Source organism: Sebastes fasciatus, chromosome 7, assembly GCF_043250625.1.
Source record: "Sebastes fasciatus isolate fSebFas1 chromosome 7, fSebFas1.pri, whole genome shotgun sequence".
Taxonomy (NCBI): Eukaryota; Metazoa; Chordata; class Actinopteri; order Perciformes; family Sebastidae; genus Sebastes; species Sebastes fasciatus.
In genome coordinates this window covers 29,752,942-29,768,609 of record NC_133801.1, presented here as the reverse complement: position 1 = coordinate 29,768,609, position 15,668 = coordinate 29,752,942, and the positions used below count along the sequence as shown (strand labels likewise).

Sequence of the window (15,668 nt, the reverse complement as noted above, 5' to 3'; positions counted from 1 at the left end):
ATTGACAGCTGGCTCTCATAGACAGCAGATGGACAGCAGACCTCAGATCAGCTCTTACTGCTTGTTTTCCTCCGGTCTGTGAAATCTTGCAGATGACGTTAGGAGCACCGGAGGACACAGAGGCACATCATTATTTTCAGGTTACCTGAAAAAAATTAATTTTTAATCATTTTTGCTCCGATCTTGCCTACTGCAGCTTTAAGGGGTTATTGTACCTTGTCATGGCCCAAAGAGAGACATTCTGATCACGTCTTGCACGCTGCCCACTTTCTGCCAGGGCGACTCCTCCACTTTCACCTGCGAGTCTAAATTTAGGCCAGCCACTGAGCTCCGGCTGTTATTATGGGTGATGTAACAGTAGCATAGGTTGCATCTGCTACAGAGGTTACAAGCAACTGAAACCTAGTGAGGCAAAAGGTTAAGGCTTCAGGGTCCTCCCACAATGCACACATACGTATGTGTGAGCGCTTGAAAAATAAACCGTGTTAAGAGGTAAAGGTTGGTTTTACGAACACACAGTCAAGATAATGGCATGTATTAGTCACTAATCGGTGATAAATCACGGCGGCAACACAAAATACACCATCTTTGTCTCACAGAGAGACATTTGTGTGAAAGCGTTGACGATTCCTCCGTAAATGTCACCAGACGTCTGCCGCTTCCTTCAGCAGCTACACGGTCACAGCAGAACCACAGCAGGCATTAAGATTGCATTTGTCTCTCAAACACTATAAATAGAACATATAAATTTATGATTACGCTCACAGTTGCCAACTCCAGACTCCAGCAGCAACATCTGCTCTGTGTGGCAGCACTGTGCTGCGGTTCATCCGATTTTGGAAAGCCAGTATAGACGAGTGAATTTTCATTTCTGAAAAAACACCTGTGCTAATGTACAATACAACTGATTATGACAAGGCTGTAGTGCAGGTTTGGATGTGCTGCAGTAGTTACAACACACCAGGACTCACAAGAAGATCTTATCTTATCTTATTCATTATCTAGTTTGAACAGTCCCATCATGGATTGTATTTGTTCAACAGCTGTCAATTGATTAAAATAGTTAATCGTGATTAATCGCACATATTTTATCTGTTCAAAATGTACCTTGAAGGGAGATTTGTCAAGTATTTAAAATTGAATATTATCAATATGGGAGAGGACAAATATGCTGCTTTATGCAAATGTATGTATCTAGTTATTATTGGAAATCAATTAAGAACACAAAGCAATCACAAATATTGTCCAGAAACCCTCACAGGTACTGCATTTAGCATAAAAAATATGCTCAAAATCATAACATGGCAAACTGCAGCCCAACAGACAGCAGCTGTCAGTGTGCTGACTTGACTATGACTTGCCCCAAACTGCATGTAATTATCATAAAGTGGGCATGTCTGTAAAGGGGAGACTTGTGGGTACCCATAGAACCCATTTTCATTCACATATCTTGAGGTCAGAGGTCAAGAGACTCCTTTGAAAATGGCCATGACAGTTTTTCGTTGCCAAAATTTAGCTAAGTTTGGAGCGTTATTTAGTCTCATTCGCTAAGCTAGTATGACATGGCTGGTATCAATGGATTCCTTAGGTTTTCTAGTTTCATATGATGCCAGTATCTTCCCTCTAGTTTGATGGCGTTAAAACAAATTTGCGTTAACGCGCGTTTATCGGGTTAAATTTGACAGCACTAATTTGTTTACTTAACACTGAGCCTAAGATAAGAAGCCGTCTTCTAAAAGCAAATGAAATCATAAACACGAGTCAGTTTGTAATGTTTAATTTAGATTGTTTAATGTTAATTCCATGCTGTGTTTCAGTAAGAACAATACAGATTCCCTGTCTGTGGCTCCAGTCAGATATCCAGTAGTACAAATCAGCTCCAAGTTACACATAATGAAGCAAAACAAGAAGAGAAACGAAGGAAAACAGCGAAGAAAGAAAACCTCCGAAACCAAGAGGAGCTTTAGTAAAAAGTAGGGGAGAAGCAGCAGAAGAGAATATGTTTTTAACTCATGCAAGCACCGACAATCCTTTCCATTTTAGGGCTCTCTGTCGAGGAGCGGGGCCAAATTGAGACTTGTCTTTTACTTAAGTGTGAAATCTCCCAAGTTGTTTTTTTTCTCTCGTTTTTTTTAATGTTTTTTAAATTACAACCACCACCTAGCTATAAGTCAACCTTCAGAGATTCAGCATGTGTGCACAGTTACAGTATTTCAGCACAAATACAGTCCAAGGACAACTACAAAAACATGACAACAGAATCACTATGGTGTAAAAGTTAAGCACTTCTTTGCTCCACGTGGATATCGCGAATTTTGCCAACTTCCTCTGAAAACCTAAGTTAACAAAAAGGGCACTTGTAGTTTTTCCAAATTGCCCATATAAAGGTAAAATGATCGCATGACGTTTCACTAAAAACAGAGATAAAATAGCTCCCATAACTAATAGTCAACATTATCAGTAATAAAAGTTAATTTCTTTAATTACATTAAGAAAAAAAATTCTCAATACATCCAGCAACTGATAAAAATATTGAGGAAAAAGCAAAAAACAGAACAAAAATACAATAATGAAAACAAAGATAACATTTCAGAACCGCTTGTACCAGGACAAAAAACACAAAAACAACCCAGGGACTCTCTTTATCTTTGTCTTTCTAACATTGTATTTCCTGTCTCAATTAAGTGCTATTTACTTGAATGATGTAAGGGCTAATATAAAAATAAAAAAGAAGAGAAAGAGAAAAATAAACTTGTTAACTCCTTGGCCCTGCTGGGTCACGGAGCTGCAGAGGTGGAAGAAAGGAAAGGGAAGGGAAGGGAGAGGAGGAAGAGGAAGGGGACTGGCAGAAAGGGAAGAAGAGTTGGAGGGAGAAAGGGGTGGGGTTGGAGCAGGCTGCAGGTGGAGGGACGAGGAGTGTGAGGAGGTGGGGGGGTGGAGGGGGAGGGTCTCAAGTTGTTGGCTGTTGGTGGCGTCGTCTCACTAGTCATCAGCCTCAACGTCTTGCACTTGTTGCTCTGGTCCGGTGGTTGTCTCGTCACCTGGTCAAGAGAAAAGATATGGTCAGTGTTTTTTGTTTTTTTTCAAACTGTCTCCAGGACTGCCAAGAACAAACCGTGGGCCATTATTTTCCATTTTTATAAATAACAAAATACTAGAATTAATATCAAAAAGTAGGTGAAAGAGAAAATCAACAATAATAAAAGGGCTTGACCTAATTCAGCCCTTCATTTCTATTCCCCCCCCCCCCCTTTCTGTCTTCATTTTCTATTAGGAGCTGCATTTTCTGAGCCATCTTTGCTGTAAGAGGATCTTGTTTAATGTGACTGGTGAACAGTGGTGGAACGAGTATTCAGAGCCTTTTATTGGAGTAAAAGTAGCAACACAAAAGTACAAAGTACTCCTTAAGGAAAAGTCCTGCATTTCAAAATTATGCTAAAGCAAAAGTGCAAAAGTATTATCAAATGTACTTTAATAGTAGGGCTGTCATGTCAACGCAAATTTGTTTTAACGACCACTAATTTCTTTAACGCAACTTTTAGGTTGTAGCGGGCTCAGTTTTGTTAATTGATTTCCAATAATAAATATATACATACATTTGCATAAAGCAGCATATTTGCCCACTTCCATGTTGATAAGAGAATACTTGACAAATCTCCAATTAAAGTACATTTTGAAAAGATTAAAAAAAAAAGTGTGATTTATTTGCGATTAATCACGATTAACTATGGACAATCATGCGATTAAATATTTTTAATCGACTGACAGCCCTAATTTTAATACTTAAAATGATCAGAAGTGAAAGTACCCGTTATGCATGTATGATGGTCAGCTGTATCTTGCAACGCCGGCTCAGACACTCTTAAGGTGGCCTGTTCAGGGAGCTGTCCACTTGTGATCAGATCACTGAGGACGCATTAATACCAGGTCTGAACAGGGCCTACGTTCACAGGGTTTCTTGATAGCTAATCTGGGTTTGACGTAAGTTAACATCGCGTGAAAACACACACTACCACGATCGAGAAACCCTGTTTGAACTGGCTGTGGTGCAGCCTCTTACAGAGTTAATACAGTTAGTTAATACAGAATCCAACAGAATGAGTGTGACGAAGCAACAGGTGAGTGGGATGAATTATTAAACCATGACACACAGCAAGGCTTGGGTGAGCAACACTTACAAAGTACAGTTAACATGGGAAATGAACAGTCAGGTTAGTTTCCTTTAGGTCTCTAGAGCAGAGGGAATGAGGAAAAACACAAAAAGAGTAATAAGAGTAGTAAGAGTGACGAGTCACGGAGAAATAAAAAGGTGCCGGTGGACGGCCTGCAACACAGCCAATGCAAACCATGAAGGAATAGAAAGTGAAAAACGAAGCTGAAAGGTTGAGTGGTTTTACATTGAAATCTTAATTATGTAAAATAAAACTACAGGTTTTGGGACTTTCCAGTGTAACAAGCTGTAGCTCAATGTTTATTCAGTGAGATATAGTGACTGTTGTCTTTTTGCTGTTTATAAGAAGAACCAAGTGTGGTGAGACTTTTTCTACATAACTTCAGGTAGCTTGGCAGTTGTCGAGTGCAAACATTAAAGCTCAAAAATCAGGACCACCAGTATTCAGAGCTGTGAAGCAGCTCGTCCTGTCGGTCTGTAAAGCAAACGTTAGCTCAAGCAGCTTAAGTGCAGAGCTGTCAACAGCAGCGCTAGAGGCCCAGTCCAGTGTACGAGCTTAAACCGGCATTTGTCATTATGACACTTTCTGTCCTCCTCGAGCGACATCACAACCTTCACTTGTTTTTCTGTCAAGAAAAATGCTGCGGTCCCCAGGGCCCTGAACGGTCCAGCCCAGACCCGACCTCATCGGCGGGAGGTTAACTGTGAACCCACCTGTCTAACCACTTATTTCTTCTCTGCTCTGATGATCGCCAAACAGCTGATCTGCTCTGAGCACATCTCTCTCTCTGTCACTCGACAGCACACTCGTGCACACATTACGCTTCTCTTACTGTATACCAACACAATATGTAAACAAGTGGATAGCACTTAAACACAGCCTTGGCCATTTTCACACAGCAGTAATGTGAGCATCAAAGCGTGGCGTGGCATTTGACACGTTTCCTTCATCTGCTCTCATTCAGAACGGGACCCTTGGACCCCCTACTTCCAATGCCATTCTGATCCAAGATGGTGGAGATGGCCTCATCAGACTCAAAAAACACTGCACCTTTATTCCTGCTTACAATCCTTTACATAATGTGTTGAGAAATTACCAACATGTATGGGAACTGACAACAAAGGTAATGCTAAAAAAATTATTATTGTGGTACCAAAAGGCTGGGTGAATGTAAAAGTTAGGTGCACCAGTGCAACCAATGTAAAAAGTGAGTCTGGAGCCCTGCCTAACAATCAACTGTATTTCTCCATCTGTAGTTTAGTAGTTTATTCTGTGTAGTTTAATCTACGGCAATTTAAAACACAATATTGGTCAGGGAAATTGGTTAGATATTTTCCTCAAATTGTTCAGTCTGGAATCAAATGCTTCAAGGTGGAAAAGCAGGTGATCTTTGTTAGGTAGGATGGTTATGACTTTTAGCTCTAGAAGGTCGACTTTCAGCTCGGCCACATGGACACCAGTAAGACAGAACAGAACTTCTGTAACAGACCAACTTCGAACCCGGGCATGCACACTGTGAGCAGCAGGATCAGGTCCTGAAAGCTTAAGCCGATACCAAAGCTGGCTTTTTAAGTCATGGCTTAACTTTTCACCGTCTCTGACCTTCAATAACCAGATTTCCTTGTTGCAAGTATTGTCAAACATACATCTGAAGATCAGGCAAAATCACATTGCCTTCACTTGGATCGCTATCGGACAGGAGCAGATCCTCTGTGGCCATTGTAGCTGAATGAATAGAAAACGCTAAATAAAGAGAAAAAAAGCTGCGCAGCATTCAAATGTTGATTTTAGAATTCAAATGTCAATGTTATGAATGAAACTTTGAAGCTTCAGACTATTTGGTACAGCCCTTGAAATTGGAATCATGTAGCAATGTAACAATTACTTATGGCTGTTATCCAGTTGTACTGGGGTCCAATACACAAAGCTGTGTATAGAACCAGATTAGAAACCAAACCTGCGGGCACAGTGGTAACGAACGCAACATGATAATTTTGATTTCCTATTTGGCTGATTGCTGTAGTTATTACCAGCCGTGACAGATGTGGCTGGTATTGTTTTCACCTTGTGAGTCTGTGTGTGAGTCATCACAGCAAAATGTGGCCATGATGATGGCAAAACCTACTGTAGCGGGGACACCATATTTCTTTCTATCTGTCTGTGGACAGATTTTGTCACCGTTCAAGATGCAGTCATGAAACTTTAGTTAGTTTAGTTGAGATCAAAATGAAGACCGAGTTCGAAGATCACGATTCTTTATAGGATTAGGGACAAAATATTTTTTTCACCTTTAAATAAACAGAGCGCTGCTTTCACTTCCATGTGGTGCTACATTCCAACAGTCAAAAACCCCAAATGTTATCCTTTTACTTTGTTATTGTCATCTATAGTGGTTATTTGCATAAAAACAGAATTCAAATGATTAGAAAATAAATAATTGTATTTTTATTTAAATATTGGCATTCTAATTATGTATTATAAGCTGCTTAGAGCTAGTGTTATGAAGTTAAACAGGTCATTATTCTCTCTCTAATAACAATCTTTTCTTGCTGTGAAAACATCTCCTTTAATCAACTGGATTTATTCAAGTTTCTCGCCAAAAAATGCATTTTACAAGATTACATTTGAACGCATCATGACAGTGTTATAATTTACCATTGCCCAATACTCATTTGTACTGAGTAGAGCATGAACGCACCATAATAATGGAACCTCAGTGATTACTATGAGCAGCATCCTGGGAATGAATTACAATACAAGTGCCTGATTAAGTTAGTTGTTCCAAATGTTTTAAGGTTGCTCCTCCCCGGCTTATTTTGGACTTACAGTTGTGCCAAATTGCAGCTTTGTGTCATCTTCATTCACACTGAAGAACTTCCACACTGACGACGTGTGTGTGTGTGTGTGTGTGTGTGTGTGTGTGTGCGCTACAGACTGTGCTGCTGTGTGTGCCAACATAAAACCATCATGTGGCGGCCGCACGTGTGTGTGTGTGTGTGTGTGTGTGTGACCGTCAAAAAAATCTGATATACGAGACTGCTGAAAACCGTCCGTCTTCGATCGGCTGCTGACTGACGGTGCATCTCTAGCTGTTAGTTTAGGAAGCGCTTGATTTATGCAGCAGTTTTCTATGAACGGAGCACACATTTTAAAACGTCAATATCGTAGTCGATCATGTTCATTTAATGGTGGGAAGCCAAAATTGTGATCGCAACTAATATTCGATTAATTGTGCACCCCTAATGTCTTAAAGCTACAATCAGCAATTCAATGTAAAGCTTACTTTGCCATGTAAAAGCATGCTACCAATCAGTGTGTTTTGCACTGGTAATGACTGGACAACATTACATCAATCAAGCTGCTCACAGTATTAACACATGTTATAAATTCAGTGTAAAAAGGTTTTTAGGCAGGTAAGATGAGTGAGTTAGTTCATCAGTGTATCAGCATCTAGTTCTGGAAGAAAAGGTTCTGCAGTGACAAACGGGTAGATTGCAGACACAGCGCAATGCCCTAGATTAGTATTATGAATGGGGGCACCGTGAGATGAGGCTCTTACCGTCTCCCTGCATATCTGAAGTCCATAGTGTCAGGTTGTCACGTAACAACTGCATGATAAGTGTGGAGTCCTTGTAGCTGTCTTCATTCAGTGTGTCCAGTTCTGCGATGGCGTCATCAAACGCAGCCTTTGCCAACCTGAGCAAAACATACTTGTGTTGGAATCACTTCATACTTTAACTGCATCAGAACATGTACTCACACTTAACATTTTACTGGTTGTTTTTCAAGCTGCCATGGTAACCGTCTGTGTCATATGTATATGTGAACACAAAAGCTACACAGGAATGGCTTAAACACAACAATGTTAATGTGGCAAAGTCGAGGTCTAGCTCTCAATCCAATTCAGAATAGGCAGGAGTTGGAACTTGCCGTTCAATCACTATTAGCATGCAACCTGGACAGTTCGGCGCTGTCTGTGAGCGTCTGACGGCCTACTTTTTGCGGTGTGTCCCGCATCTTCGGCTCTAGTCTTCCCGTGTCTAAGGTTAACACATCGGTGAGAGAAATCACTCTTGATTGGCTGTTCAGCTTATAGGAATTAGTGCACGAGAAGAGAAACGGAAGTGAGAAACGGAAGTGAGAAAAGCCAATGAGTAAAGTCAAGAGCGCACACACAAAAGGCTCTTCTCATTTTTCATCTTCATCTCATCTGATCATTCCAACAGACGGATATTTTCACAACAACACGGCCATCTGGAATGAAGCTAAGTGGTGAGTGAGAGCGGTGTGAAAACGGTCGGCAAAACGCTGCTTTGTTTCATGCAAGTATCATAAAAACGGCTTGTATATCTGCAGTCCTTGGTCTTCTGGTTTCCCTTTTTGAATGACGAATACAGGCTACCGCCACCTGCTGGTGTGGAGAGTTATTTCCTCTCATGCAGGCGCAGAACGTACATGCTAACTGGCCGTCAGTTGTAGTCTTTGCGGCGTGTTCAAATGCAACTTTTTGGCCGAAAGAAAGACGACAAAGGCGACGCAACAGTCGTCCTTCATCACCGCTAGTTCTTTGATGACGGTTTGGTGTGTACTGGCCATTATAGCAATGAAAAATTGCAGTGTACAAAGGTGCCACGCCTAAATACTGAGGTGGGTGAATATTATTAACCATTTTGTGTTACAGACTTGCACTTAATTTAGGTCAATCTGTAGAGGTTTGTTTTATTTAGTTAAATAAATGTAAAGTTGTAGTAGTATGGAGTAGTTACGGATGGCAACCGCGAAAGAGTAGTGAAGGTGGACTAAAAACGAAAGATGGCACTGAGGTTCTTCATCGACTCAGAGCTCCTACACTTTGAATCTTTAAAAAAACAAAAAAAGTCTGATCATGTTCTGGAAGGTGCTATGTACATAAAAGATTATACTCCGCTTTACCTTTGTTGATGAAACTAAAGACAAACAGAAAAAAAGTACTGCAGAAACAGTAACCTGCAAGCGCGGTCAGGAGAGTTTAGGATCTCATAGTAGAACACGGAGAAGTTGAGGGCAAGGCCGAGGCGGATGGGATGCGTGGGTTGCAGCTCCGACATGGCTATGTCGGTGGCAGATTTGTAGGCCACCAGGCTGTTCTCTGCTGCCGCTTTTCTTTCGTTGCCAGTGGCAAACTCTGCCAGGTACCTGTGGTAGTCACCCTTCCTGCAATTTGGGAAAAAAACAAATGGCCACAAAATTAGCTTTCACAATTATAGTGTTTTCTTTGGATGGAAGTTCATTGTTGTGCTGTTTATGGTCTTGATGGAGCTAGCTGTGCAACTTATTACACAAGCCTTCACATTAGGGATGTCACCATGCCAGAAATGTAGTAGACAATACCTCAAGTCCAAGATCCTCGATACTAATTCGATTCCACGGCAAAAACAAAAGTAAAACAATAAATCCCATGTACTTCAACATATACTCCATTATTACCGTTTGCATACTGGTTTTTGTTAGGAAGACAAACAGGTCCTGCGACTTGTGCGATTCATTTGCAATTAACTATGGACAATCATGCAATTAATCATGATTGAATATTCAAATCGATTGACAGCCCTAAGTTGAACACATGATACCGTTATAATTTACCTTCGCCCAATAATCATTTATATATTTTTTTACTGAATAGAGCTTGAACGCCTTATAATGTAAATGTAATGGCACATCCCATTAACATTAGGTGTTAGCTCCGTGCAGGACTGCGCTGCTTACTGCTAACAGCTAACATTAACTAGCTCTTGTCGTGCCAATTTCAACCTGGATTTGTTGATCACAATGTAGTATCAGGATAAGAATAGGGTGCGTCCCCTGGATGCATTGGTAATGAGTTTACTGTGTCCCAAACCCATTTTCTATTGTCCCCGGGACGCCGTTAGTCTTGAGCAAAGTATTGGATCTCAGACATACCTACTTCACTTTATATACACTGCAAGATATTCCTAAAGTGTCCCATTTGTGAACCTCCCTGATATGGCCATGGTTTCCACAGATACTTTGTCAAATTTCCAGACCTTTGCTGTCTCGAATTTGCCAGTCAATATTCCATTTTTAACCTTATGAATATGTCAAATAATGCTCAAGCACAAAAACATACTCATCGTTCAGTGCAAGGACTGGAGACGGTTCATCTATTCCTCTACTAATTTACATTCAGACCCCAAAGCACTTACATTTTGTGGTAGAAGACCCTAGACTCTCCTATGCCAGCAGAGGGGATTAGGTGCTTGTCCAGTGCAGTCAGAATGTCTTCACAGATTGACTTCAGCTCCGTCTCAACCTGCCACCAAACAAACAAACCAAATTAATATGATATTTCAAATCAGAAAAAACATTTTGATTATTTTCCACTGAAGCCCTCCCCCAAGTCCAAATTATACTTTCCGCCTCTGTGTTGGTTCCGGGGTCCATGTAAAGTAAATTTAGTTATTTGCACATGTTTATGAGGACCAAACGTATGACTGTGTATGTGCTGACAAACATTTGTGACACCCACTGTAGCTGCCCGTGTCCTTTTTGGGACTATATCTGCCCTTTTATACCCCATGCTATCAACCTGTAACAATTGTGTCCCCCAGGGGAGTTTGAGAACGACAAAAGAAATGAAGGTACAACAACAGGATTACCCATCTCTGAATCCCATTAGATCATTGACTACAGCCCAACCGCCTCTCCCATCTCTCTGACACACTCTGGCCCCTCCCAGATTAATAGCCAGCTCTTATTACCCTTCATAAAAGGCAAGAGAGAGTGGGGGCTTTGCCAACTATGACTCAGATGCAGTCTGTCCAGTAGCTGCTCATAGTGTGTATTATTAATATGAGCTAGTGATCTCACATTAGCACAGCAAATCTGAGATTCTTTGAAACATATTTGGGACAATGGGACATGGTGAATCCATGTACGTGCTCCTGACTCACACTGTCTAAATACAAATGCTAAGCTTGTTTGCTTACCGTTTGCCTGTATTCCTGGATCATCTTTGCCTTCTGGTCCCCGCCCTTGTCACCTCCCCTCGATTCGATACTGCTGATTATCCTCCAGGAGGCTCTCCGAGCTCCAATCACATTCTTGTAGGCCACCGATAATAGGTTCCTCTCCTCCACTGTGAGCTCCACGTCCATGCCTGCCACGTCCTTCATAGAGTTCACCATCTCTGTTGAGGAGACACATGTAACACTCCTTTAAGAACTTCTCATCAACCTTACATCTTGAGAGTGACTACACCTAACAACTAGCTGTTGCCATCTTCTCATCATGTTGTCTGACTAATGTGTCTAAAAACGTGAGATTTGATGTCTGATCTCTTCAATCTATAGCATCAATTCCATTATTATGCTGTGACATAACATCTCAAACTAGCAAACAGAGATTCAGATGTATTCGGGTTACTACCAATATTATGCCATTTCCACATACTTTAAAATATTTTAATTTGAAAATATGCATTAAAGAACTGAAGGCAAATAAATGAGATTTACAAATCCATGAGTTTTTGGTTGGGCAAAAACTTGCATTATAGATGAAGCGTTCAAGCTTACAGAATATGCAAGTCAGGTTTAATCATTACAGGACAGAGGGTGTTAAGAGTACATGTTAAGGCGGCTTCTTTACCAGCATCAAACCTCCATCTATTCTCTGGCAACAATCAAAAATACATGCACATGGCCCGTCGCTAAGGAGGGGCATTGACGCCGTCGCCCGCCCATGGCCCACACTTCAACCTCCAAAAAACGAATTTTCAAGTAAAAAGAAACAACTTGACTGATTAACAACGGCTGCATCCACAGCAATGTGTGAAAATTTATTGTGAGAGTTTTTATTAACAAGTGTTGATTGATGCACAATGTACGGTAAGTAAGGCACAGCTGGTCCAGAGGACATTCCACACAAAGTGTCGCCCTCAAACACACAGCCGCGGGAAGGAAAGGGTTCTGCAGCAATGCCCCACCCTCAGGTAGCCAAGGTATATTATGTGCATTGTTTTCTTCCCTGTCACATCACGCCCCACCTCTACTGGTATCTGTCATCTCTGATATCTTTTGTTTTAATTATTGCAATCAGTGCATGCTTTCCAGATGGTTTCCTATAATATGCTGTGCAGTGTCCTGTAGGCCTATTGATCTGCTGTGGCAGAAAGGTTTGGACCGGATACAGACAGCCTCCGTGGCATGAACAAAATATAATTCAAATGCAGCTTAACCATCGGCAGCACTTAAAATATGTGCGTTTGTCCTGAGTGACAACTCTGAGCTGTCAGAGTAATTACACTGGTTCTCTTTTTTTTTTGTTAAATGTTTTCTTTTGTACATGTTATGTACTTGTAAGTTGTCTTTGGAACAGAGAAATCAAGGGCCCAGCTTCTCTCGAAGTGGATTTGTGGTAAATGCCCTTGAAAATGTGAGATGTCTTTATTATAAAAGACAAAGCACAAAAAAAGTGTAGTTATACCGATGGCAAAAGCTCCTTACATGTCTAAATATTGCTGTTTTCATACAGTCATATTGTTTCGCTGACCAAAGGTCATATGGTGCTGTTAAAGATGTGATTCTAACAATGGTGCAAGGGAATTATGAGTCTTTTGCACAACAGTACAATTTGGTTTAAATATCATGCTGTGGGTTTTTCTCACTTCATTGATATGTAGCTATTGTACTTCTCCGGTTAAAGTGTATTTGAATTGTATGGTATCACTTTAAGATAACGACTAACTTTGTGGGTTAAATGGTTAAAACGTGCAGGCTAGATTAGAATCAGGCTGATATATAAATAGCTAATGTATGACTTCTCCCAGGCAAAGCTATGAAGCACTTTAAAGATTCACCTTTAAAAAAGGTATGTTAACATTTGATAACCTATTTGCAGAATAACAATATGAATTGGACTACAGCAAGGTTACCATTTACCCAGTAAACCATCAATCACTCCGTAAATACACTCTCGGTCCCAATCCTGTGAATGACTCATGGCACATTCACTTAACATTACCGGGCAACATATGACCAGTGTGCAAAGGCAGCCGTCTAAAAACAGCATCTGCAAAGGCCTGTAATGGTATGACAGTCTGACGGGAGTGCAGCACCACAGAGAGAGAGAGAGAGAGAGAGAGAGAGAGGAAGAGGGAGTGATTCTCGCCAATCGATCCGTATTAGCCTGCTTGCAGTGGAACAACCCCACCAAGTGAACAGCTGCCCTCCCACTCCCACTCACTGCTAACACACAGCCAAGGCCCGTGGAGGGAGGTTTAGACACGGGTCTTGGGTGTGAGGGTATAACGCATGCGCAGTGTAACTGAAACTGCGGTCGTGCGTTTCGATCGGCTCAATTGCAGACCAGATTCTACTGCGCATGTGTGGTACCGCGGATCTATGACGTCTTGATGACGCGTGTCCTAACCTCCTTCTATAGGCCTTGCACACAGCTAGCTTCAAGTAGCTAACCTTGCGATGCAGCTAACGCCTAGATAATGCTTACGGCGGATAGCATCGGTAACAGAAGCACGCACACACACTGTAATGCGTTATTATGCGTTTACAAAGACAGTACCATGACAGTTTATGTTGCTTATAGTTAGCTAACTGCACCAGTATCTCCAGTGTGGAGCTAGCACCGTTAGCATGCTGCACTAGCATGGGAGGCGACTCCTGACAGCTCCAGTTGTCCGCCATTTTGTTGTGGCCCCTCCGCTAGCCGTTAGCCACCGTCACTCACATTTCTACCATTTTACCTAAAAACACAGGCACTTTATGACATTTAGTCGTGTTTAAATATCACACTAGCTAGTTTTAACCAACACATTTGCCATGTCAGTGAATAGTTAGCCTAAAAGACGACGACGGCCGCGTTAGCTCCACAGTTAGCCACGGCTAACATTGCGCTACCTAGCAACGTGAGCTCGCTCAGCTCGCAGTAGAAAAGCCTCCCTGCTGCGGTGAACATGTCTGCACTCAGAACCGCTCAGAACCGCTCAGAACCACTCAGAACCAGCAGCTCTCCGTACAGAACAAGAGGGTCTTACCGTCATATCGCTCTGCTTGCTCGGCGAGTTTCGCCTGGTAAACTAGGCCTTCTCGATCTGCCATTGTGTGTCGAGATGCAGCTACAGAGGAGAACTAATCAAACACTGACTGTATCTGTACTGAACAACACAGTGTTGGGTTGCCAGGTCTGTGTGTCAGTGGTTCCTAGAGATCTACCGGGTCGGTGATGATGATGATGAAGGCTGAGTGTGTTCCGCCCCACCGGTAGCGATGTGAGCAGGGATGGAGTAAAGATGGCGACCAGCCGGAGTACTGCCTACTGCACATACGCACATGAATCACCAGCTCGGTCACCTCCCACCGATACGTGTTTCTGTTGTAAAGACAGAACAGCAATTAGAACCTATGCAAGCTTATTTAGGGTAGAAAACAACATGAAATACACACTTAATGTTGTATTTAGGGTGGAAAACAACATTAAATACACATTGTATTTAATGTTGTTTTCTACCCTAAATACAACAACACTAAGTGTGTATTTAATGTTGTTTTCTACCCTAAATACAACAACATTAAGTGTGTATTTAATGTTGTTTTCTACCCAAAATACAACAACATTAAGTGTGTATTTAATGTTGTTTTCTACCCTAAATACAACAACATTAAGTGTGTATTTAATGTTGTTTTCTACCCAAAATACAACAACATTAAGTGTGTATTTAATGTTGTTTTCTACCCTAGATACAACAACACTAAGTGTGTATTTAATGTTGTTTTCTACCCTAAATACAACAACACTAAGTGTGTATTTAATGTTGTTTTCTACCCTAAATACAACAACACTAAGTGTGTATTTAATGTTGTTTTCTACCCTAGATACAACAACACTAAGTGTATTTAATGTTGTTTTCTACCCTAAATACAACAACATTTAGTGTGTATTTAATGTTGTTTTCTACTCTAAATACAACAACACTAAGTGTGTATTTAATGTTGTTTTCTACCCTAAATACAACAACATTAAGTGTGTATTTAATGTTGTTTTCTACCCTAAATACAACAACATTAAGTGTGTATTTAATGTTGTTTTCTACCCAAAATACAACAACATTAAGTGTGTATTTAATGTTGTTTTCTACCCTAGATACAACAACACTAAGTGTGTATTTAATGTTGTTTTCTACCCTAAATACAACAACATTTAGTGTGTATTTAATGTTGTTTTCTACTCTAAATACAACAACACTAAGTGTGTATTTAATGTTGTTTTCTACCCTAAATACAACAACACTAAGTGTGTATTTAATGTTGTTTTCTACCCTAAATACAACAACATTAAGTGTGTATTTAATGTTGTTTTCTACCCTAGATACAACAACATTAAGTGTGTATTTAATGTTGTTTTCTACCCTAAATACAACAACATTTAGTGTGTATTTAATGTTGTTTTCTACTCTAAATACAACAACACTAAGTGTGTATTTAA

The 15,668-nt window shown here is 40.8% G+C and overlaps 1 protein-coding gene across 2 annotated transcripts; it reads right to left on the bottom strand.

Annotated features, from left to right (window-relative positions):
• Positions 1-1,765: 1,765 nt before the first annotated feature.
• On the bottom strand, positions 1,766-14,518 carry ywhae1 (tyrosine 3-monooxygenase/tryptophan 5-monooxygenase activation protein, epsilon polypeptide 1). Of its 2 annotated transcripts, none has more exons than XM_074640183.1 (6): positions 14,221-14,518; positions 11,159-11,358; positions 10,376-10,482; positions 9,159-9,365; positions 7,732-7,868; positions 1,766-3,041 (listed from the first exon to the last, which is right to left on the bottom strand). In XM_074640183.1, exons 1-6 carry the CDS (start codon positions 14,282-14,284, stop codon positions 2,983-2,985), a joined length of 774 nt encoding a protein of 257 aa, XP_074496284.1. In that variant the 5' UTR covers positions 14,285-14,518; the 3' UTR covers positions 1,766-2,982. The 2 variants fall into 2 exon arrangements, 1 of the variants encoding a protein (XP_074496284.1); XR_012594587.1 differs by lacking the exon at positions 1,766-3,041 and adding an exon at positions 4,196-5,851 and having other exon boundaries at positions 6,065-7,868.
• Between the last annotated feature and the right edge of the window lie 1,150 nt (positions 14,519-15,668).